The 24,664-nt window shown below is 41.4% G+C and overlaps 1 protein-coding gene across 4 annotated transcripts in view; it reads right to left on the bottom strand.

Annotated features, from left to right (window-relative positions):
• The window catches only part of Sanbr (SANT and BTB domain regulator of CSR), an 88,672-nt gene extending 70,286 nt beyond the window's left edge, over positions 1-18,386 (bottom strand). Inside the window, exons 1-6 of one of the 4 annotated variants that reach the window (XM_045148462.1) lie at positions 17,564-17,926; positions 16,985-17,089; positions 14,295-14,453; positions 8,758-8,941; positions 3,151-3,244; positions 1,738-1,976 (exon numbers count right to left, since the gene is read on the bottom strand). In XM_045148462.1, the coding sequence (XP_045004397.1) occupies positions 1,738-1,976; positions 3,151-3,244; positions 8,758-8,941; positions 14,295-14,444 (667 nt within the window). In that variant the 5' untranslated portion in view covers positions 14,445-14,453; positions 16,985-17,089; positions 17,564-17,926. Of the gene's footprint in view, positions 1-1,737; positions 1,977-3,150; positions 3,245-8,757; positions 8,942-9,467; positions 9,507-14,294; positions 14,454-16,984; positions 17,090-17,563; positions 17,927-18,314 lie in introns of those variants that run through there. The other 3 variants (XM_045148464.1, XM_045148461.1, XM_045148465.1) reach the window with 3 other exon arrangements.
• Positions 18,387-24,664: the final 6,278 nt, after the last annotated feature.

Below are 24,664 nucleotides of genomic sequence, written 5' to 3'. Positions count from 1 at the left end.
AGGATCTCACTCTAGCCCAGGCTGATCTGGAATTCATTATGCAGCCTCAAACTGACCTTGAACCCACAGTAATCCTTTTATCTCTGCCTCCTGAGTGCTGGGATTAAAGGTGTGCACCAACATGCCTGGCCCTGAAAATTTTTTAAGTATTTGTTTCTTGTATTTGTTTGGGGCATGAGCACGCCAGGGCCTCCAGCCGCTGCAAACAAACTCCAGACACATGTGCCACCCTGTGCATCTGGCTTTACAGAGGTACTGGGGAACAGAACCTTGGTCCTTTGACTTTGCTGGCAAGCACCTTTAACAGCTAAGCCATCTCTCCAGCCCTCCTTAGCTTTTTTTTTTTTTTTTTTCCCTGAGTGTGGTAGCACACTCCTTTATGAGCAAGAGAGAGAACTGGTATACAGAGCCTCAGCCACTGCAATAAAACTCCAGATACATGTGTCCCTTTGTGTGCATGTGTCACCTGTGCATCTGGCTTATGTGGGATCTGGGTGAGTTGAACATGGGTTGTTAGGCTTTGCAGGCAAGTGCCTTAACCACTAAGCCATCTCTCCAGGAACCCCTTCACTTTTTTTTTTAGTATTTTGTTCTTTAATTTGCACTCCGTGTGTATGTGTGTGTGTTGTGCCAGAAGCTCTTGCTGCTGTAAACAAATGCTCTTCCAGTTTTACATGGGTAGCTAATGGACTTTGCAAACAAGACCTTTAAGCACTGAGCAATCTCCAAGCCCTTATTTAGAGTGTGGGGGGGGGGTACACACGCTATGGTGCATTTGTGGAGGTCAGAGGACAGACAACCTTGGTGTATCTATTCTCTAACTTCTTTGAAACAGGGTCTGTTGCTACTGCAAATGAACTGCCAAACTGCAAATTAATGAAAGACTAGCTGGCTGGTAAGCTTCAGATTCTCCTGGCTCTGCCTTTCATTGTTGTAGGAATGGTGAGATCACAGATGAATTAAGCCAGAGCTGGAAGGCTTTGCAAACAAGTGCCTTTAACCACTGAGCCCCAAGACCGTTTTTGTTGTTGTTGTTTTGTTTCTGTTTTCAAGGTAGTGTCTTACTCTAGTCCAGGCTGACTTGGAATTTGCTATGTAGTCTCAGGTTGGCCTTGAACTCACAGTGATCCTCCTACCTCTGCCTTCCCAGTGCTGGGATTAAAGGTGCGCACCACCACGCCTGGCTTGGTTGTCTACTTTTTAAGGGCAGCTAGTTGAGCTCACAGATGCTTTCCTAGAGACAACTGTGTACTAGTGTGCATCAGAAGTACATTTTCCTTTTTATGTATACTACTTAGTGGTTGAGATTTAGTAAAGTTAGTCAGTTTTGCTACTGATGAAAAGCATAAGAACAGAGTTTGGTGTCCCTGCTGTGATTTGGGCTAAAGAACCAAGTTTTATGCAGCAATGCTCTTTCAGTAGCTAAGAAAACTGTAACAAGGTAAAAATAATTAACATATCAGTACTAGTTATGTAACTTATATTCACCTTGTAGAACCTCAGAAAGGATCCAAGGACCCCAGTAGTCCACATATCATACATCTCTAGGTCATCCAATCTGACTGGCCATAAATTCAGTACAATTTAGCTAAACTTCTAAAACAGATGCAGTATCATTCTTTATAATATAGGCAGAAATACTATTCAAGTAAGTTTCTACATTTCACTTTTGACCTCAAACAGCTACCAGGCAACACATAAATTTCACTATAAAATAAGCAGCAGACTGTCTTTTACCTAAAGTGGGTGTCTGACAATCTTTACTTTCCTTAGTATTCCTTTTAACATAATTAATCAGCCAGTTGAAAATGTGAACGTCACAATGAACTGAAATGTCCACCTCGTCCCAGCGCTGGGCATCCATAGAAAAATATTCATCAAAGTACTTCATTTCTGATATCAAAAGATCTCGTGGGCAAATAAAATCTTCTTTCAAGTTTTTGGCTTCATCACACACATGGATCACCATGTTTGGCCTTCATAGGAAATGTTACATAGAAATGAAATTATTAGTTTTAGAAGAGGAGCCAAGAATACTGACATTTAGTGGAGGTAAGAGAGCAGAATGTCTTACAGGGTTTAACATTCAAAATTTTTCAAAAGTGTCATATCAATCTGACTGTACCTTAGATTATAACTAGTTTTAGTAAGATATGTACTTCAAAAGAAAAACAAATATTGTTAGCAAAGGATTAATAATTTACAGGCATAAGCTGCATTTTTTCATCTTATATGTTCCATATGAAGTTTATTAAAATAATACCAATTTCCAAACAATACATTTTTAATTCTTGTGAGGAACATATAACACTTTTACATGGTTATGAGTGAGGAAGGTTAATAATTAAACACTAAAATTTTCATGCTTTTGAAAAAGGGAAAATACCTAAAGTAATTCCTTGAGGAATCAAACTAAAAATTAGTATGGTTTACTAATTATTTCTATTTCTTAGTTTTTCAAGGTAGGGTCTCACTCTAGCCTAGGCTAACCTGGAATTTACTATATATATAGTCTCAGGGTGGATTAAAGGTGTATACCACCATGCCTGACATAGATGTTATTTGTGAAGTATACAAATTTATTTTTACCTTTTTTTTGTTTGTTTGTTTGTTTGAAGCAGGGTCTTATTCTAGCCCAGGTTGACCTGGAATTTACGATGTAGTCTCAGAATGGCCTGAATTCATAGCAATCCTCCTACCTCTGCCTCCTGAATGCTGGAACAAAGATGTGTACCACCATGCCCAGAAAATTTATTTTTAAAATGGAAAACTACAACTTATTAATAACATGAGCAAGGGCCAGGCGTGGTGGAGCATGCCTTTAATCCCAACACTTGGGAGGCAGAGGTAGGAGGACTGACATGAGTTCGAGGCCAGCTTGAGACTACATAGTGAATTCCAGGTCAGCCTGGGCTAGAGCGAGACCCTACCTCAAAAAACCAAAAAAAAAAACAAAAAAAAAAAACAAAAAAAAAACCCATGAGCAAGCCATGTTAAGTAACTAAGCATTTGCTGATTCCCATGATTCAGACCTTGTATAATATGAAATTCCTGTAGCATGATAACTGATACACATAATCCTCACCAATCTTAGGTTTTATGAAGTTGCTATTAATATAAATCTTATCTAGCAAACTACCAGCTTCCTACCCTTCAGATTCTTCAGTCCTTTCTCCGCCATTTCGGGAAGTGCAATGTTCACTTTCGGAAGAACAATTCCTTGTGGAAGCTATACTATGTCTTCCTTAAATACAGAAACACACATACAAAAAAAGGAGGGAGAGTTAGCATTTCTAGTTCAAAATGGATTTCTACTCACTGAATAGTAATACAGCAAATGCATGGTTTTCAATGCTCACTAAAACAGTACTTGTCAGGTGGCATTTCTCATTTCATTATTAATTTTTTTCCAAGGTAGGCTAGGGCCCAGGCTGACCTGGAATTCACTATGTAGTCTCAGGTATTATTAATATTTTAAAGGCTTATGAAAGAAACAGTACAAAAATGGTTTACAAACTATTAATGTTACAGTGAACATTTCAAAAGATTCAATGTGCTTATGTCCATGCATGGGTCAAATGTCCAAAAGTTAGCACCATTTTCTCTTTGTGAAGTTAATTAATTAATTAATAATTTACTTGTAAGGAGAAAGAGAAAAAATGGGCACACTAGGGCCTCTTGCCACTGCAAACTCCAGATGCATATGTCACCATGTACATCTGGCTTTATGTGGGTTATTGGGGGAATCAAACATGGGCTGTCTATTTTTACAAGCAAGCACCTATAAATGCTGAGCCATCTCTCCAGCCCCAAATTTTACTTTTCTATTTTTCTTTTCTCTTTCTTTCACTTTTTTTTTTCCAGGATGGGTCTCACTCTAGCCCAGGCTGACATGGAATTCACTATGTAGTCTCAGGCTGGCCTCAAACTCACAGCAATCCTCCTTTCTTGGCTCCCTGAGTACTGAGAGACATGTACCACCACACCAGGACCAAATTTTTATTTTAATACTCTAACTGCTGGTGTTGCTATTAAATTAAGTCACTATACACTGAGGGTTTCTAAAATCAGTGATTTCAAAGTTTAATTATAGAAAACACCTCTATGGCCTTGTTCCTGTGCCATTTTAATCTCTTGTCAAATACAGCAGAGAGTAGCTATTAAAAAAAAAATCATGTGTAGCTGGGCGTGGTGGCGCATGCCTTTAATTCCAGCACTTGGGAGGCAGAGGTAGGGGGCTCACCGTGAGTTCGAGGCCACCCTGAGATTACAAAATTCCAGGTCAGCCTGGGCTAGAGACCCTACCTCAAAAAACCAAAAAAAAAAAAAAAAAATGTGTGAGCTGCAGAAATGGCTTAGTAGCTAAGGCACTTGCCTACAAAGCCTAAGGACCCAGGTTCAAGTCCCCAGTATCCATGTATGCCATATGCACAAGGTGGCACATGTGTCTGGAGTTTGTCTGCAGTGGCTAGAGGCCCTAGAGTGCCCATGCTCTGTCTATAGCTGCCTCTTTCTATCTCTCTCTAATAAATAAAATATTTTTAAAAAGAAATTAGCTGGGCATGGTGATACATGCCTTTAATCCCAGCACTTAGGTAGCACAGCTAGAAGGATCGCTGTGAGTTCAAGGCTGCCCTGAGACTACATAGGGAATTCTAGGTCAGCCTGGGCTAGAGTGAAACCCTACTTCAAAACTCCCCCCTTTGGCTGGAAAGATGGCTTAGTGGTTAAGACACTTGCTTGCAAAGTCTAAGGACCCAGGTTAAAATCCCCAGTACACACAGAAGCCAGATGCACAGGGTGGCACAAGCATCTGGACTTCATTTGCAGTGGCTAGAGGCCCTGGTGTGCCCATTTTATCTGCCCCTCCCTCCCTCTCTCTCTCTCTCAAATAAATAAAACTATTTAAGCCAGGTGTGGTGGCATACGCCTTTAATCCTAGCACTCAGGAGGCAAGGTAGGATTGCCAAGAGTTTGAGGTCACCTTGAGACTACATAGTGAATTTCAGGTCAGCCTGGGCTACAATGAGACCCTATTTTGAAAAAAAAAATGTTTAAAAAAAACAAAACCCTTCCTAAAAAAGAAATTGAAGAGATCACAAATAAATAACTTGATACTTCACCTTAAGGCCTTAGAAAAAGAGGAACAAGGCAAACCATAAATAAGTAGACAAAAAGAAATAATAAAGAACAAAGCAGAAATTAATGAAATATAGAAAAAAATTCAAAGAATCAAAGAAACAAAAAGTTGGCTCTTTGAAATAGACCCTTAGGAAAACTGTCTAAAATAAAGAGAGAAGAAACCCAGATTAATAAAATTAGAGATGAAAAGGACACCATTATAACAGATACCAATGAAATTCAGAAAACCATAAGGATATATATTAAAACATATACTCCACTCTTTGCAAATCTATTTCGAGAGAAAAAGAAGCAGTTATATATAGAGAGAGAATGGGCACACTAGGACCTCTAGCCACACAAATGAACTCCAGATGCATGCGCCACCTTGTGCATCTGGCTTACGTGGGTACTGGGTAATGGAATATGGATTCTTAGGCTTCACAGGCAAATGCCTCAAACACTAAGCCATCTCTTCAGCCTCTATTTGAAAATCTAAAATTAATAGAAGAATTTCTAGATATATATGACCCACTAGAATTAAAGTGAGATGAGATAAAATCATCTAAACAGACCTATACAAGTCCTGAGATAAAAGCAGTTCAATTCCCCAGGACCCACCTTGGCCAGATGTACTAGAAAGACTTAGGTATAGCAATTTGATAAGAGATACAAATAAAAGGGCTACAATTAAAAAAGAAAGAAGTGAAGTTATTATTTTTGTAGATGTTAAGATTCTATACATGACAGTCCTTAAAGACTACCAGCAAACTATTAAAGCTGATAAACACTTTTAGCAAAGTAGCAAGATACAAAATTAATACACAGAAGTTAGTAGGCTTCCTATATGACAACAACAAATATGCTGAGGATGAAATCAGGGAAACACTCCCACCCATAATTGCCTCAAAATAAAATAAAGTAAAATAAAATACCTTGGAATAAACATAACCAAGGAAATGAAGATTATCTACAATGAAAATGTTGAAACAATGAAGACAGAAATTGAAGAAAACAAAATGGAAAAATATCCCATGTTCATGGATTGCAAGAATCAATACTGTGAAAATGTTTCTTACCAAAAGCAATCTACAGATTTAATGGAATCCCTATCAAAATTTCAATGGAATTCTTCCCTGAAAATAGGAAAACAATCCTAAAATTCATTTGGAAGCACAAGAAACCTCAAACAGCCAAGGCAATTCTGAGCAACGCCTTAACCACTAAGCCATCCCTCCAGCCCTCAAATATTTAGATTTGTATGTGAATTGGAGTAAAAGTCAGTAGTAGAAGCCAGGAAGTTAAAAAGAGGCTATGAGGGAGGGAGGGAGAGAGGGAAGAGGGATGGTTTTAGGGGTAGGTATAGTAGATATGTCAGTAGAGGGGCAGAATATTGGGGATGAAATGGTCTAAGTGGGGTCAAGAAAGAGGATGGAGTAGAGGAGGAGTGGGAGAAGGGTAACCAAAATTTAAGATGCTGGGATGGAGAAATTGCTCAGTGGTTAAAGCTTTTTCTGGCAAAGCCCAAAGGACCAGGTTTGATTCCCCAGTACCCACATAAAGCCAGATGCACAAGGTCTGAAGTTCCTTTTGTAGAGGCTAGAAGCCCCAATGCACCCATTCTCTCTCTCTTTCAAATAAATAAAATATTATAAAAAGTTTTAAAATGTTATGAATAAGCCATATTGAAACCTACTTCTTCATTAGTTAAATATAATTATATATATATAATGTTAAAATATATATATATACACACACACAATGTTAAAGAAAGAGAGTTTGGTCGGGGGTGGTGGTGCTCACCTTTCATTTTAGCATTCAGAAGGCAGAGGTAGGAGGATCCCTGTGAGTTCCAGGCCAGCCTGAGACTATGAATTCCAGGTCAGCCTTCGCTAGAGCGAGAGAATACCTCAAAACAAAAACAAAAACAAACACACAAAAAAAAAAAAAAAAAAAGAAAGAGAAAGGAAAAGAGAATGGCAGAAGTACCCTATAGAGGTGGATAATGCTGTGCCCAGAAATCATAAATTTTTAGTAGAAAACCACCTGCTCTCTGATAAGACTTGAGGTCTGATCCACAGGAGGAAACTCCTGCCTGGTATGAAAACTTATCAACACCCTATGGCTGGGAGGTCATAAGCCCCAGGGGAAAAACTGCTACTGTTGTCTGACTAAATGGGTACATTATGCCCACCAAACTGCTTTCCACATACTTATGTTTATGCCCATATATTAATGCTACTCTTACTTTTGGTTAGAGAAGATTCTTTTTATAGATGGCAGTGACCACTGGGGTGACTCAAAACCCACTGAAGTTCTAAGGAGTGTTCAGCACTACGTGAGACAACTCTATCACACTCCCCAAGATTCTGGGTTCATTACAGAAGAAGTGGCAGAAAGAATGTAAGAGCCAAAGGAAGGGGAGGACTGCTTACATTGCTGTCTTTTAGATACAAAGTGGCTTTGATATTCATGACTTCACAGTGACTAACACTATCTAAACAAGACCTACATAATAGAAGGAAAAACATGATGACATCAAAATAGAAGAGAGACTAGCTGAAAAGAAGAAGGGATTCAGTGGAGGGTGGACTCAGGAGAGGGAACAGAGAGAGTGGTGAGAAGGGATTGTGATTATGGTATATTGTCTAAATTTATAGAAATTGTCAACAAAGCCAGGTGTGGTGACACATTCCTTTAATCCCTTAGGAGGCAGAGGTAGGAGGATCGCCATGAGTTCGAGGCCACCCTGAGAATACAGAGTGAATTCCAGGTCAGCCTGGGCTACAGTGAGACCCTACCTCAAAAAAACTAAAAAAAAAAAAAAAAAAAAAAAAAAAAGTTAAAAACTGAAGGCTGGAGAGATGGCTTAGCAGTTAAGTGAAACCTAAGGACCTAAGGACCCTGGTTTGAGGCTTAATTTCCTGGGGCCCACATAAACCCGATCCACAAGGTGGCACATTTATCTGGAGTTCATTTACAGTGGCTGGAGGCCCTGGCGTGCCCATTCTCTCTCTATCTGCCTATTTCTCTGTCACTGTCAGATAAATAAAAAATAAACAAAAAAATTCTAAAAAAAAGGATGAAAAAATAAGGCTGGAAAGATAGCTTAGCAGTTAAAGTGCTTTCCTGTGAAGCCTAAGGACCTAAGTTTGATTCCTCAGCACCCACGTAAGCGAGATACATAAGATGATGCATGTGTCAAGAGTTCATTTGCAGTAGATGGAGGCCCTGGCACGCCCATTCTCTCTATCTCCCTCTTTCCCTCTCTCTCAAATAAACAAATAAATAATTTTTAAAATTAAAAATAGCAAAGAATCTAAAAATTTTGAATTCACAAATGTATGTTAACTGATTATTAATATTTATTAAAGGCTAATTCAGTCTTTAAACAAATGAAAAGATTGGGTAGCACAAGTAAAATTTTTGCAGAACTGCCAAAAGGACAAATTTTGTTTAAAGCTTTACCTGAGCCAGGTGTGGTGGTGCATGCCTTTAATCCTACCATGCAGGAGGCAGAGGTAGGAAGACTGCCATGAGTTCCAGGCCACCCTGAGACTACACAGTGAATTGCAGGTCAGCCTGGGCTAGAGTGAGACCCTACCTTGGAAAAAAACAAAAAAAACAAAACTTTACCTGATTTTGAAACTGCATCCTGACCAGCTAGAGTTTCTTGGAAATCTTGTGTGTCAAGAAGTGAGGATTTGATATATGTGGCCAAAGTTTCAACAGGACTCTCTCCAACAGCCATTAAGCTATTATACTGGTTGTCAACAGGTGAACTTCCACTACTCTTCAGCTCATCAAACCTTTTTGCACACTGTCATGACACAAAATGAAAGGATTGGAGGTTAATTTTTTTAAAAAAATGAAAAACATCCTGCCTCCTATTTGAAGTTACTTTCAAAGCCAGGCATGGTGACACATTCTTTTACTCTCAGCACTCAGGAGGCTGAAGTAGGAGGATCACAGTGAGTTTGAGGGTGCTATGGCCATAGACTTCCCCTTACCCTGGGATAGAAACTTAACCCAGGGCCCTATTTGCTTTCTGTGTATACATCTGTTGCATGGCAGATTCCTCCAAATTGAAATATTCCCATCTGTAGAGGGGGGAAGGACTTAATGGGATGGTACTGTATATATGTAAGTAGAAGAACAGAGTAATGAGGGTGAAAAGGCCTAAGTGAGGTCAGGGGAAGAGATTGATTAAAGGCAAGGTGGAGGGAGGGCTAATTAAAATCCAAGAGGATATAAATAAGCCATATGGAAACCTACTTTTTTTGGACAATGGAACACTCAGGAGACAGATTGTTACTAGAAAACTTTCAGTGCCAGGGATGGGATACCTTCCAGTGAGTTGTTGGCCAGGGAGGGTCCAGATGCCCCTAAAATATTATAGTCCATTGCCAAGGCCCTTGGTTTCCCACCAGGAATAGATGGTTAAGAACCTATTGCTCAAGACTGCACATACTTGGGCTGCAAGGTCACTGAGAAATCCTGCTAGAACAAAGCCGTGAACCTCCTCCATGTAGACCAGCTCACAGAAAGCTGGAAAAGCCACCCTACATGCAGTTCAATGGGAGAGAGAGAAATAATCAGTGAAGATACTCAACAGTGGACACTGCAAGCCTTATATTTTGCCAGCCAGGCCAATAAATGAGCCAATAGGTGTAATAGTGGCATGTCTGTTATGGGGGAAACCAATGCCCTCTAATTGGACTGGAGGCCTGCTCCATAGGAGGGAATACATCCCTGATATTGAAAACCTACAACAGTAGTCATGAGCCCTAGGAATGTAACGACTGCTGCTGTCTGGCTAAACATATATACTATGCTCATCAAACTACCCAGTAAGCACTTCTCTTAATGTTCATTCCCATATATTAATGCTACTCTCACTTTTGGTTACAGAACCTTCTCTTTTCAGATGGCAGTGACCTTGGGATGACTCAGAAGGCACCATGGTGCTGAGAAGAAGTAACAGAGGTGTGCTCAGCACTGCAATATCTCTATCACACATTCCAAGGCTCAAGGTCCATTGCAGAAGAGGTGGCAGAAAAGTGTAAGAGCCAAAGGGTAGGATTCCTTACAATGTGCTCCTCTAGACACAAAATGGCCTGGATATCCATGACCTCACAGTGCCTGATACTTCCTACACAGGACCATCCTAACAGGAAAAGATGATGACATCAATATAAAAGAGAGACCGATTGAGGGGGAGGGGATATGATGGAGAGTGGAGTTTCAAAGGGAAAAGTGGGGAGAGGGAGGGAATTACCATGGAATATTGTTTACAATCATGGAAGTTGTCAATAAAAAATAAATAAAAGCTAGGTGTGATGGCACACACCTTTAATTCCAGCACTCAGGAGGTACGGATAGGAGGATTGCCATGAGTTCGAGGCCACCTGAAACTACACAGTGAATTGCAGGTCAGCCTGGGCTACAGTGAAACCCTATCTTGAAAAACCAAAAAAGAAATATTTCCATCTGAAGAGAGGAGGGAATCAAGAGGTCTAAAAGAGCTAAAACTTAAAAGGTCACAGGACCCTTCCTGAAGGTTACAGAAATGATAAACAACTGCAGAAGGGCAGACTTTGATAGCAAATCTGGCTTTACATGGGTATTGGGGTCTCAAACCAAAGCTGGTGGTCTTTGCAAACAAGTGCCTTACCATTGTACCATCTTCCCAGTCCTCTAACTGAATTTTAATGTTTAAAAATCTGGAGGAAGTTTTAGTATAAAATCACTATCAGACAGAGTAATAGGGTTACTGCTAACCTTTCCTAGGTTTGATAATGGTGCTATGACAATGTCACAATGTTTTTATTCGAAGGAGATGGATTGTAGCAGTCTGTAAGGGATAAAACATTATGATGCCTGAAATTTACTTTTTGAAAATATTTTAGTTATTCATTTAAGAGAGAAAGAGGCATAGAAAGAATGGGCACATCAGGGCCTCTAGCATTGCAAACAAACTCCAGACGCATGCAACACCTTGTGTATCTGGCTAACGTGGGTACTGAAGAATCGAACCTGGGTCCTTAGGCTTTGCAGAAAAATGCTTTAACCGCTAAGCCATCTCTCCAGCTTGAAATTTACTTTTGTATGTCATAAAAAATTTATGTGAAGGAGCCAGGCGTAGTGGTGCACTCCTTTAATCCCAGCACTTGGGAAGCAGAGGTAGGAAGATCACCATGAGTTCGAGGCTACCCTGAGACTACATAGTGAATTCCAGGTCAACCTGGGCTAGAGTGAGACCCTACCTCGAAAAAAAAAAAAAAAAAAATTATGTGAAGGGATCAAGCAGATACCTAGCATTGCTGAACCTATATAAAGGAAACAGTATTACTGTGTCATTTTTCCTTTTCCCTATAATTGAAAACATTTGAAATAAAAAGGATGGAAAAATAGCCGAGTCCACCAGTTTGTACTGTCTAAACCTAATGTAAAAATCATAAGTATATAGGGGGCTGGAGGAATGGCTTAGAGGTTAAGGCATTTGCCTGCAAAGCCAAAGGATCTCAGTTTGATTCCCCAGGACCCATGTAAGCAAGTTGCACAAGGAGGTGCATGTGTCTGGAATTTGTCTACAGTGGCTGGAGGCCCTGGTGCAGACATTCTCTCTCTCAAAAAAAAAAAAAAGAAAAGAAATTAAAAACTATATATATCAGGCTGGAGAGATGGCTTAGCAGTAACCTTAGCACTTGCCTGCAAAGCCAAAGGACCCATGGAAGACAGGTGCATAAGGTGGGTCATGTGCCTGGAGTTCATTTGCAGTGGCTGAGGCCCTGGTGTGATCATTCACTCTCTCTGTTCTCCCTCTTTCTCTCTCTCTCTCAAGTAAATAAAAATAGATTTTTTTTGTAAAATATTTTATTATTTATTTATTTGATAGAAAAAGAGGGAGAGGGAGAGAATGGGCATGCCAGGGCATCCAGCCACTACAAATAAACTCCACACGAGTGCCCCCTTGTATGTCTGGCTAAAATGGGTCCTGGGGAATCGAACTGAGGTCCTTTGGCTTTGCAGGCAAATACCTTAACCTCTAAGCCATTCCTCCAGCCCAAGATTTTTTTTTTACTCAAAAAATATAGCCAGGTATGGTGGCATACACCTTTGACCACAGCACTTGGGAGGCAGAGGTAGGATTACTGTGAGTTTAAGGCTAGCCTGAGAACACATACTGACCCTAACTCAAAAAAAATAAAAATAAAAAAGCTAGAAAGAAATAATGACATACACTAAAAAATAGTCTCATCATTTCATACATATGTGTAATAGAACTGAGTGTAGCACTTTCTGTGTGGCCTGCTTTTCTCAGGGGCAAGAGGGTAAAACTTGACCCACTTACCAATCCAACACCTATTTACTGAATGTGTATGATGGGACAGGTGGTGAGAATTATGTTTAAACCTACTGTCCTTTCCATTTATAGAATTCTAAGATGATTCACCCACTTGAAGATCCCTTTTAGCAGTAAAAATTCTGAGATCATGAGTTGGGGTGTAACTCACTTGTAGAGATATCACCTAGTATTCTTTAGGCCCAGGGTTCAATACTTGGTACTGGGATGGGGAGAAAAGTAAAAATAGAATAGCCAGGTATGGGCTAGGGAAATGGCTCAATGGTTAAAGGTGCTCGCCTGCAAAACCTGATGACCCAGGTTCAATTCCCCAGTACCCATGTAAAGCCAGATACACAAAGTGGGACATGTGCCTGGAGTTTGTTTCAGTGGCAAGAGGCCCTAGTGTACCCATTTTCTCTCCCTCATCTGTCTCGCTAATAAATTTAAAAAAGAAAAGAAATGCCAGGCGTGGTAGTATAATCTGATAATCCCAGTACCTGAGAGAATAAGGCAGGAAGAGTATAGCCTGGTTTACAAAGTAAGAGTTCATCTCAAAAAATACAAACAAAAATGAAAAAAAAATTAAAAAGCAAACAAACAAAGCTTAAGGTCAGTATTTTTCAAACTAGTGTTCATGAATGAATTAAAAGAATCAGTGAGTTCTGTTTTGGTTTGAATGTAAAGTGTCTCCCATAAGCTCATGGTATCTGAATTCTTGGCCCCCAGTAAAATGGCACTGTTGGGAAGTTGTGGAACTTTTAGAAGGTGGAGTCTTGCAGGAGAAAGTGTGTCCCTAGGGGTGGGAATTGAGGTTTTATAACCTAACTGCCCTTGCTACACTCTCTCAGCTTCCCAACTCTCCAGCCTGTCATACCTTCCCTGCCCTATGTTGCTTATGGTCAGGTGTTTGTTCACAGCAATGCAAAAGTAACTGATACAAGTCCCCTATAAGAACTTTTTAACAAACATATGCCATTAATAAAATCTTCTAGATTATTAGGATAATAATATTTCAGGGCCTATTTGCTTTTCTGTTTATATAAATTGGAAACAATAAATCCACGGCTAAGAGACAAAAAGGACAAAGCCAGAGAAAGAATTTAGCAGAGAAATGCACTAGTGCTAAGTAAATGCAAATAACGTCACAACACAAAGTAAGGCTTAATAGCAGATTAAAGAGAGAAGTTAAATTTAAACATATCAGGTGGGTTAATGCTGTGTATGTTTTATATGGTTCACATCTAACGAAATCAGTTATGTACATACAGTGTTTATATACCTGAATGAGTATGTAAAACTAATTTTTTTTTTACTTGAATGTTGTTTTTATAAACACACATTGCACATTGAGGGCTGGAGAGATGGCTCAGCAGTTAAGGCATTTGTCTGTAAAGTTTAATGGCCCAGGTTCAGTTCCTCAGTACCCATGTAAAGTCAGATGCACAAAGAGGCACGTGCATTTAGAGTTCATTTGCTTGCAGCAGCTAGAGGCCTGTTGCACCTATATTCTTTCTTTCTCTGCTTGCAAATTAAAAATGGGGGGTGGGGGGCTGGAGGGATGGCTTAGTGGTTAAGGCATTTGCCTGAAAAGCCAAGAGATCCTGGTTCAACTCTCCAGGACCCATGTAAGCCAGATGCACAAGGGAGCACATGTATCTGGAGTTCATTTGAAATGGCTAGAGGCCCTGGTATGCCCATTCTCTCTCTCCCTCTCCCTGCCTCTTTCTCTCTCTCTCAAATAAATAAATATATTTTTTTAAATTGTACATTGAATTTTCTTGTTTATTTAGTGTTTTTTTCAGGTGGTATCTAGGCTGTTACTTACCTCTTTAGGTGTTAATCCAGGCACAAGCCTTGCTACAGTTTCCCAGTTGATGGTCTGAGGAATTCCAATTAATGGGTAAAGGATCATGTCCAATACCATTTGGTTATTATTGTTCACAAAATTGTTGTTTTCTGAATATCCACAACTCATCTTTTAGAACTAGAGACAGGGAGGACAGTTTTATTTATAACAGAAATCCAAATGTTCTCAAAACATTGTAGATCAGTTATAATTCATTCTTAAGAAGTATCTTGTACCATATAAAGGAAAAATAAAGTCAGCCAAAACCAGAATCCTTGCCTGAAATCTCTTCAAACATAAAAGCTTTTGAATACTATTACTTGATAGGAAAATATGCAAAAATAGCGAGAGAAAAATGTGCAATAAAATAGCAGAATAGGGTCTGGAGCGATGGCTCAGATGGGTCCTGGGGAATCGATCCTGGGTCCTTTGGCTTTACAGGCAAACGCCTTAATCACTAAGTCATCCCTTCACCCCATTTTGCTGCTTTTTTTTTTTTAATATATATTTTTATCAGGCTGGAGAGATGGCTTAGCAGCTAAGGTGCTTGCCTGTAAAACCTAATGACCCAAGTTAAATTCTCCAGAATCCATGTAAGCCAGATGCATCTGGTGGCACATGGATTTGGAGTTTGTTTGAAGTGGTTAGAGGCCCCTGGGCACCCATTCTCTCTCTTAAATAAATAAATATAATATTAAAAAACTTTTTTATTCTGTGTATGTTCAAATTTTTCCCAAATAAAAATTTAAAGGATAGCTCAATGTTTCCCTAAAAACTCTTTTAAGTGTACTTGGTTTATTCACTATTCATAGTGAGGCTGTTTAGGGATGACAGGACCCCAAAGTGAATGGCTTTCTCCTCCTTGACTAAATGTGGGAATTGTCCTTAGGTCTGTAGAGGAAAATCTAGGACATTACACTTTACTACAGGTTAGAAATGTCAGAAGGGTCAGGCCTTTCCTTATCTCTGTCCCTTATGGGGGTCCTTCCAGATTCTTCTGAGAAGGCCCTTCCCAGAGAATTAAGATTTCTGAGAAGATTGCCCTTTCCCAGATATCCTGACCCCAGACACCTGATGTCAGTACTAGACTGGCTAAAATAGCCACCCATCCAGGGGGCTCATAAAATACCTCAACCTAAGTCTGGAGGTGAGCTTCTCAAACTCCCCTTATCTCCTTGGGCAAGAGCTCTGCCTCCCTTTTTTCTCTTTAAGTTCAGGGCCTCATTCTGTTTTTAAAACAATGTTTTCTGTGAATGTTCATGGTACAAATGACAAAGACTATGAACTGTTTCAGAGGAAACAAGTAATAACGGAGCACTAGAAACAGGTGTTCTTCCCAACTTTATAAAATGACAAAGCAAAACACCATGGTACCACATGCTTTTAATCCCAGCACTGGGAAGCTGAGTAAGAGAACTGCTGTGGATTTGAAGCCAGTCTGAGTCACAGAGTAAGTTCTAGGTCAACCTGGGCTAGAGTGAGACTCTGTTTTAAAAAAACAAACAAACCAGACTGGAGAGATGGCTTAGTGGTTAAGGTACTTGCCAGCAAAGCCAAAGGACCTAGGTTCAATTCCCCAGTATCCACATAAAGCCAGATGCACAAGGTGGCCCATGCTTCTGGAGTTTGTTTGCAGTGGCTAGGAGGCCCTGTTGTGCCCATTCCCTCTCTCTCTCTCAATCTCTCTCTTTATACCTGCCTCTGCTTCTTTCTCTCCCCCAAATGTGTGTGTGTGTGTGTGTGTGTGTGTGTGTGAGAGAGAGAGAGAGAGAGAGAGAGAGAGAGAGACATGGTGGTGCATGCCTTTAATACCAGTACTCAGGAGGCAGAGGCAGAAGGATTTCTGTGAGTTCAAGGCCACCCTGAGACTACATAGTGAAATTCAGGTCAGCCTAGGCCAGAATGAGACCCTACCTCAACCCCCCCCCCAAAAAGCCCCAAAGATGAAACTGGATCAGGGAATTAAACACTTTGTGCAAGGTCACAGAACTAGTCAGAGGCAGAGCAAAGATTTAAACTATGGATCAAATTGACTCAAATCCATTATTTTCCATTCTGTGCAAGAGGTGTGGTAAAGGGGAAGCAGTAGGTTGGGAACAATGGTCTAAGGTGGGGAAGAAGAGAGCCCAGAAAACAAAGATTCCCTGACAGACCAATAGCAATGTACACAGGAACCTGAAGCTCTGGTCTCAGTTTCAGCATCATTACATGCTAGTTAAGGTAAGTCATCTAAACTTGTTGAACTGCAGCAATAAAATTGAGTGATTAAAATCTCTATGATGGACCATGTGGAGAGAATGAAAGGGATTACTTTTAGAAAGTACTTTTAAGATAATAAAACACATCACAAAAGCCGGGCATGGTGGCACACAATCCCAGCACTCAGGAGGCAGAGGTAGGAGAATCACTGTGAGTTCAAGGCCACCCTGAGACAACAGAGTGAATTCCAGGTCAGCCTGGGCCAGAATGAGACCCTACCTCGAAAAAACAAAACAAAAAAAAAAAAAAAAGAAGAAGAAGAAGAAGAAGAAAAGAAAGAAAGAAAGAAAGAAAGAAGGAAAGAAAGAAAACCACATCACAAAGATACAACACACAACAGTGCCTACTTGCCACATACAAAAACACAGAAATTATTAAGCACTCTAAAACCACAACTTCCAGAGATTTACCTTATTGAAAGGCCAGTGTAGTGTAGTAGTTATGAGTGACTGTTCAACTTTGTAATGGGTTTTACCACTTAATTTCATATAATTTCTGTATCTCAATTTCTTCATCTGTGAAACAGGTGAAAATAGCTACCTCACATACTTTTGAAAAAAGTAATTTTGATAGGATGTATTACCCAGTACACAGTGATAGCAGCAATATTACTATTTCTGAGATCCTTGGATCAATCAGCTTCATAAAGATTAACAGATAAGGGCTGGAGAGATGGCTCAGCAGTTAAGGCACTTCCTTATAAAACCTGATGACCTGGGTTCAATTCTCTAGTACCCATGTAAAGCCAGATGCACAAAGCGGCGTGTGTGTCTGGAGTTCATTTGCAAGTGGCAAGAGGTCCTGGCATGTCCTTGCTCACTTACTCTCTGTCTCTCAAATAAATAAAAATATTAAAAAAGGGAAAAACCCCAAATTTCAAATACTAAGTCCACTCTCATTCATGATAAAATAATAAATTTAAAAAAAATCTTTTAACATATTATTTACCCCAAAAAACCTTAACATATTATACATTTAAAATAACATACCTGATGTTTTCTCCCTTAATTCCATATCCTGGTGTATCTTTATGTATAAATAAGACAATATAGTTCCCTCCCCAATCCACAAACATCTGTTTTTCTTTTTTCAAACTGAGATGGCTCTAGTAGCCATTTGTTTCCTGGGGGGGGGGGGGGGGGGAGAAGGAGGGACGGAAAGAGAGGGAAGCGAGGGAGGAAGGAAGTGAGGAGGGAGGGATGGGTGAATGCAGGTGGAAGGCCTGTAGCATAACAGAGGGTGACAGTAAGTCATCCTGGAGCAGGAAGCATCCGTGTCCCGACTCTTGCCCATAAACGAGAACCTAGGCTGGACTGTGCAGAGTGAAAAATCATATCTTACACCCAGGCTAGCAACCCTTCAAACCTGGGGCCCAGAGACTCCGCGCGCGGCGCGGCGCGGCGTGGCGTGGCGTCCCGGACCCCGGCCCTCGGCGGCGTGGGCGCAGGTGCGGGGGCGCGGGGCGGGCGCGGAGAGGCAGACAAAGGCGCGGGGAGGAGGACGCGGCGGGACCCGGACTCGGACGGGGACGGGCCGGGCGCACACGCAGGGCATCACTCGGGCGGCCAGGCTGGTTTCCGTCAGCCGGCGCGCGGGCCCCGCAGCAGGGACGCGGAGCGGGCCGGTGGGCAGCGCGTGGGGTGTCCGGGACACACAGGCAGTAGGGCCCGGGCCCAGCCCGCCCACCCGCCCTGTGGGGATGGAAGCAGCGGTGGGGCCGCCCCTCGGCGTCCTGCTCACCTCCACAGGGCCGCGCCGGCCCTCCAGCGCCTCTGTCACCTGCAGCGGCCGCGCCCGCGCCGCGAACCCCCGCGCCCAGCGCACAGAAGCCGGGCTGAGGAGCCGCGCGCCGCCCCACCCGCTCGCTGGAGGCGGCCGGACCGCGCGGAGGGGCGGGAGCCTGCTAGACCGCCGACCAATCCAAGGCTAGCGCCCCAGTGGCAGGGCCAATGAGCGACGAGAGCTGACCGATAGGCGCGGCCCGCTGCCTGGGCTGTCCTTGGGAGTGCCGGCCTCTTCCCCCTTCTGGGTTTTACCCCCAGGCCTGTCGCAGTGTGGCGGCCCCACCCTGCCAGCGTCTGTCTCTTAGCAACTAGGTCTGTGGAGCTGGATTTTTTAAATGACCAAGGAGACGTGCCCAGAGGGATAATGGGGTTGAAGGAACTATGATTAAAAGAATAGATCAAGCCGGGCATGGGCGCACGCCTTTAATCCCAGCACTCGGGAGGCAGAGGTGGGAGGCTCGCCGTGAGTTCGAAGCCATCCTGAGACTACATAGTAATTCCAGGTCAGCTTGAGCTAGAGTGAGACCCTACCTTGGGTGGGGGGTGGGAGAGAATAGTTCAAATGGTTCATGGTGTCCGTTATTTTGGTGTATCTGTTTAGGAGATTATATGATGTTAACTACATCAAGAGCATTTGATATGAAGCATTGTCTTTACCAGAAAGTATTTTTTAAATTTATTTATTTATTTATTTGAGAGAGAGAGAGATAAAGAGGCAGAGAGGGAGGGAGGGAGAGAGAGAGAATGGGCACACTAGTCTCTAATCACTGCAAAAGAACTCCAGATGCATGTGCCACCTTGTGCATCTGGCTTAAGTGGGACCTGAAGAATTGAACCTGGATCCTTAGGCTTCGCATTAAAAGCATTAAAAATAACATCAGGGAGCTGAGAAAGAGTGTTGCTTCCATGGCGAGCCTGACAATCAGTGCCAGGGTGAAGGAGACAGATGCTGAGGATACTCAACACATACCAAAGTAGTAATCCAGAGGCTCCTAAGAACTCATTATAGAAGTAGACTTAAAACACACCCAGCAGGTTCAGGAAGAGGGGGTGGAAAGATTGTAAGAGCCATAGGTTGGGACGTCATACCCAGAGGCATTGCCTCCCCTCAATAACTGACTGCTGCTCTCACAATGCATAACCCACTTCACTGAGGAGGGCCCCCAGCAGAATGGGGAGGGACTAGGGAAAAGATGGTACCAACAAATGATGTATCCATACTAAGTATGTCCTTAATAATAATAGTAATAATAATAACAGGGCATGGTGGTACATACCTTTAATCCCAGCACTTGGGAGGCAGAAGTAGGTGGATCGCCATGAGTTGGAGGCCACACTGAAACTACATAGTGAATTCCAGGTCAGCCTGGGCTACAGCGAGACCCTACCTCGAAAAACCACACACACACACACACACACACACACACACACACACACACAAAGTGGATTATTATACTCTTCTCTGGTCTTTGAATATGCATTTGTTCTAGACTTCATTTTATTTTTAAAATATATTTTATTTATTTGTTTATTTGCAAAGAGAGAAGATGAGCCACTGTAAATGAACTCCAGATGCATATGCAACTTTGTGCATCTGGCTTTACATGAGTACTGCGAATCCGACCCAGTCTGATAGGTTTTGCAAGCTAGCACCTTTAACCACTAAGGCATCTCCATCCTTAGATTTTATTTTCATACATTAATAAAGGATTCAGCAAGTGTACTGTGGTGAGTACTGCTATCGGAAATTTAGCAAAACGTAAGGTTCAATATTGTAGATTAAATGCTACATATCAATATCTCCAGTTTCCACTTGGATGTTTATTCTGTAAAGGAAAATTAAATACTAATATAAAAAGACAGAAGTAAAGTCTAATCCAAATTAACATTTACTGATCACTAGTGATTAAGGGGCTCAATGTACAAGAGACCTGGTTTCTTTCAGTTGTATCATTTGTGATCTTTTAATATTTTTGTTCAACAAAGACATTAATATTAGGTAAATCTTGTACCAGAAAGACGATTAGGTTAGGTAAATGCTTTAAGAGACTGCAGACTGGAGAGATGGCTTAGTGGTTAAGCACTTGCCTGTGAAGCCTAAGGACCCCGGTTCGAGGCTCGATTCCCCAGGACCCACATTAGCCAGATGCAAAGTGGGCGCATGCGTCCGTCTGGAGTTCGTTTGCAGTGGCTGGAAGCCCTGGCGTGCCCATTCTCTCTCTATCTGTCTCTCTCGCTCCCTCTCTCTCTGTCACTCTCAAATAAAAATGAACAAAAAAAATATTTAAAAAAAAGAGAGAGACTGCAGAATGGAACCTGGCTTCTGAATCACTTTCTGAGGTACAGTATATCTATCTATGGATTGTTATACCAGAGAAAGAACTTTCTCTTGTTTAGGCTCTTGGTTCCTCACCAGGACTAGATGGTAAGACCTTATTGTGGAAGACTTCACATGCTTTCACATCCCTGGGTAGCAGGTCACTAAGAAATCAAGCTGGAGCTGAGCTGGAAGCATCCTCCCTATTAACTAGCTGTCAGGATGTTGGAAAGAGCTATGCAGTTTGCAGCCTTTGAGAGGAGAAAAGTCATCAACTGTTTTAACTAGCAATGGACCCTGCATGTTTTAGGGCTCGCAGACAGGTGAAATGTACCAACTGGTGCAATGGTGGCTTTTAAATCCACCATGCAAAGAAGAGACCACTGACTCAAATATTTGGTCATAGTAATCATCATTCTACTCATACATGCAAATAACTCCACTTATTTTTGATCACTGAAAGTCAGATTTAAAGTCATTCACTGCTCAATGAGATGAATACAATACAAATCCCTTACATTCAAATTATACTTTAAATCCAGAGAGTTTAAGGTAAAGCATACTTGTTACAGTTGAGACTACAATACTATATACACTCAGACATGCTACAAGGCACAGTTAACTCCAGCTACCAGAATTTGTTAGTTACTAACAGCACACATTTTATGCTCCAAAAGAAATATAAAACCCAACAAAAATAGTTACATTGAATTTCCTGGTTTTTTAATTTAATTTAATTTAATTTAATTTAGAGAGAGAGAGAATGGATGTGTCAGGGCTTCTATCTATCCACTGCAAATGAACTCTAGTTGCTTGTATCACCTTCTGCATCTGGCTTTATATGGGCACTAGGGAATCAAATCTGGGTCCTTTGGCTTTGCAGGCAAGCACCTTAACCACTAAGCCATCTCTCCAGCCCCTAATTTCCTCTTATAAACAGATGAATGAAATATAAGGAAGAACTAGCTTTTCTTGGTATTTCATCTTCAAATCACTTAGATGAATTTACTAAATCTAGAAGAATTATTTCAGAGAAATAATTACTAAATATTTTGGCCAACCTCAAACTATCTGCAGAAAGTTTCTAAGATAGGTGCATTTCTTGTTCAATTTCCAAAATTAAGGTTTTCTTTTTAAAAAATATTTATTTATTTATTTATTTGAGAAAGAGAAAGAGGTAGAGGGAGAGAGATTGAGAAAGAAAGAAAGAATGGGCATGCTAGGGCCTCTAGCTACTGTAAACGAACTTCAGATGCATGCGCCCCCTTGTGCATCTGGCTTACGTGGATCCTGGAGAATTGAACCGGGATCCTTTGGCTTTCCAGGCAAAATGCTTTAACCACTAAGCCATCTCTCCATCCCCCCAAATTAAGGCTTTCTAATGGAAAGCATTTAAATCTCTAAAGCAAACATTAAAAATCAAGTACAAAAGATCTCTCGCAGCAGCTTCTGAATAGCTCACATAAATATGTAAAGTATTTTCTTTCCAAAACTTTCTCAAATTCAAAAACTATATCCTCCCTAAAAGACATGACAAACAATCTTTATTCAAACCATTCATTCTGTCTCCACAATGATGGTACAGGATTCCTTGAACACCATAAGTTGCATTAGTGGAATTTCTCAGTCTTCTTCATATCTTGAACTTGTTCTGTTCTATCCTCCCAATATGCTGTATTATCTATTACTTAAGTACACAAATTACCATTGACGTGCTTGGATTTAAGAAGTAGACATATCTTTGTAGGGTCAGGAAGGTAGAGCTGAACTCCTCCAGCACTAGTACTGAGGCTTCATGGCACTGAGCCCAATGACAGCAAGAAGCAAGGCAAGTAAAAAAAAAAAAAAAAAAAAAGGCAAAACAAGAAATGGAGCTGGGCGTGGTGGCGCACACCTTTAAATCCCAGCACTTGGGAGGCAGAGGTAGGAGGATTGCTGTGAGTTCAAGGTCAGCTTGAGACTACATAGTGAATTCTAGGTCAGCCTGGCTACAGTAAGACCCTACTTTGAAAAACAAAACAACAACAACAAAAAAAAAAAAAAAGAGAGAGAGAGAGAGAAATGAATTGGAGAAGTCCAACTAACCACAAAGATAGTAGCACTCCTCACACCACTGCCTCTCTCCATGCTTTTTTTTTTTTTAAATATCTTTTTCATTTATTTATTTGAGAGAGATAGAGGAGGAAAGAAAAAGAGAGAGGCAGAGAATGGGCACGTTAGGGCCTTTAGCCACTGCAAACGAACTCCAAATGCATGTGCTCCTTTGTGCATCTGGCTTATGTGGGTCCTGGGGAGTTGAACATGGGTCCTTTGGCTTTACAGCTAAGCCATCTCTCCAGCCCCCTCCCTCCCCGCCTCTCTCTTTTCTTAAAAGTTTTTTGAGAATCAGACTGGTCTCAACACACAATGTAGCTAAGGATGACCTTGAACTTCTGATCTTCTGCCCCACCTCCCAAGTGTCAGGATTACAGGTATGCATCAACACACAGGACTCACTTTCATCTTTTCGAGAACAATAAACATTTACAAAGTGACAGAAATGATCCTTGAGAGATCAACTTTTTCAGTCTTTTTATTTATTTATTATTTTATTTTAGAGTGACAGACAGAGAGAGAAAGAGACAGAGAGGCAGAGAGATAGATAGAGAATGGGTGCACCAGGGCCTCTGGCCACTGTAAATGAACTCCAGATGCATGTGCCCCCTTGTGCATCTGGCCTATGTGGGTCCTGGGGAGCTGAGCCTCAAACTGGGGTCCTTGGGCTTCAAGGCAAGTGCTTAATCGCTAAGCCATCTCTCCAGCCTCCAGTCTTTTTATTTTTTTATTTGAGAGAGGAGAAAGAGAGTGAGGAGAAAGGGCCTCTTGCCATTCCCAGTGACTCCAGACGCAAGCACTATACAGTGCATACAGTGGGTACTGGGGAATCAAACCTGGGCTGGTAGGTTTTGCAAGAAAGCACTTTTAACTTCTAATCTATCTATCTCTCCAGCCCTCAGTCTTTTCAATGTAAGGTTCACAGAAAGTTAAGTCGCTTGTGCAAGCTCAAACAGCCAACTCAGAAGTTTCTATGACCTTTGGCCCAAGGAAGATTCATCTTTATGCATAATGGGAAATTTCACTGAAGGTTTTCATCCTATTCTCCTTCCTCATCAAATTTGACCTTTCTGTGCTCATAAACTCATCCATTAGTTTTAACATCTATTAGTTTTGCCTTTGGTTTTATTATTATTTAATTTTGGGGGATAGAGTGTCACTCCAGCCCAAGCTGACCTGAAAATCATTCTGTAGCCCATAGGTTGGCCTCAAACTCACAGAGATCCTCCCACCTCATCAAGTGCTAGGACTAAAGGCATGTGCCACCACACCCAGCTTTGTGGGTTTAAAAAAAATCCCTTTGGGCTGGAGAGATGGCTTAATGGTTAAGTGCTTGCCTGTGAAGCCTAAGGACCCCGGTTCGAGGCTCGGTTCCCCAGGTCCCACGTTAGCCAGATGCACAAGGGGGCGCACGCATCTGGAGTTCGTTTGCAGAGGCTGGAAGCCCTGGCACGCCCATTCTCTCTCTCTCCCTCTATCTGTCTTTCTCTCTGTGTCTGTCACTCTCAAATAAATAAATAAAAATTTTAAAAAAATCCCTTAAAAAATTAATTCATTTATTAATTTGAGAGAGAGTGAAAGAATGGGCATGCCAGAGCCTCTAGCCACTGTATATGAACTCCAGACGCATGTGCCACCTTGTGCATCTGGCTTATGTGGGTACTGGGAAATTGATTAGACTTTGTAGGCAAGCGCCTCAATTGCTAAGCCATCTCTCCAGCCCCCAGCTTTGTTTTCAAACAAGGTATCTCTACATAGCCCTGGGCTGACCTGGAACTTGCTATAGTTAGGCTGGCCTCAAAATTATGTTGGATCCTCCTGCCTCTGCTTCTCAAGTGCTTGGATTATAATCACGAACCACTTTACCCAGCAGTAACTTGCTATAATGAGACTTT

Source organism: Jaculus jaculus, chromosome 4, assembly GCF_020740685.1.
Source record: "Jaculus jaculus isolate mJacJac1 chromosome 4, mJacJac1.mat.Y.cur, whole genome shotgun sequence".
Taxonomy (NCBI): Eukaryota; Metazoa; Chordata; class Mammalia; order Rodentia; family Dipodidae; genus Jaculus; species Jaculus jaculus.
Note: the sequence above shows the minus strand (reverse complement) of the source record. Positions and strands in the feature narration are given on the sequence as shown.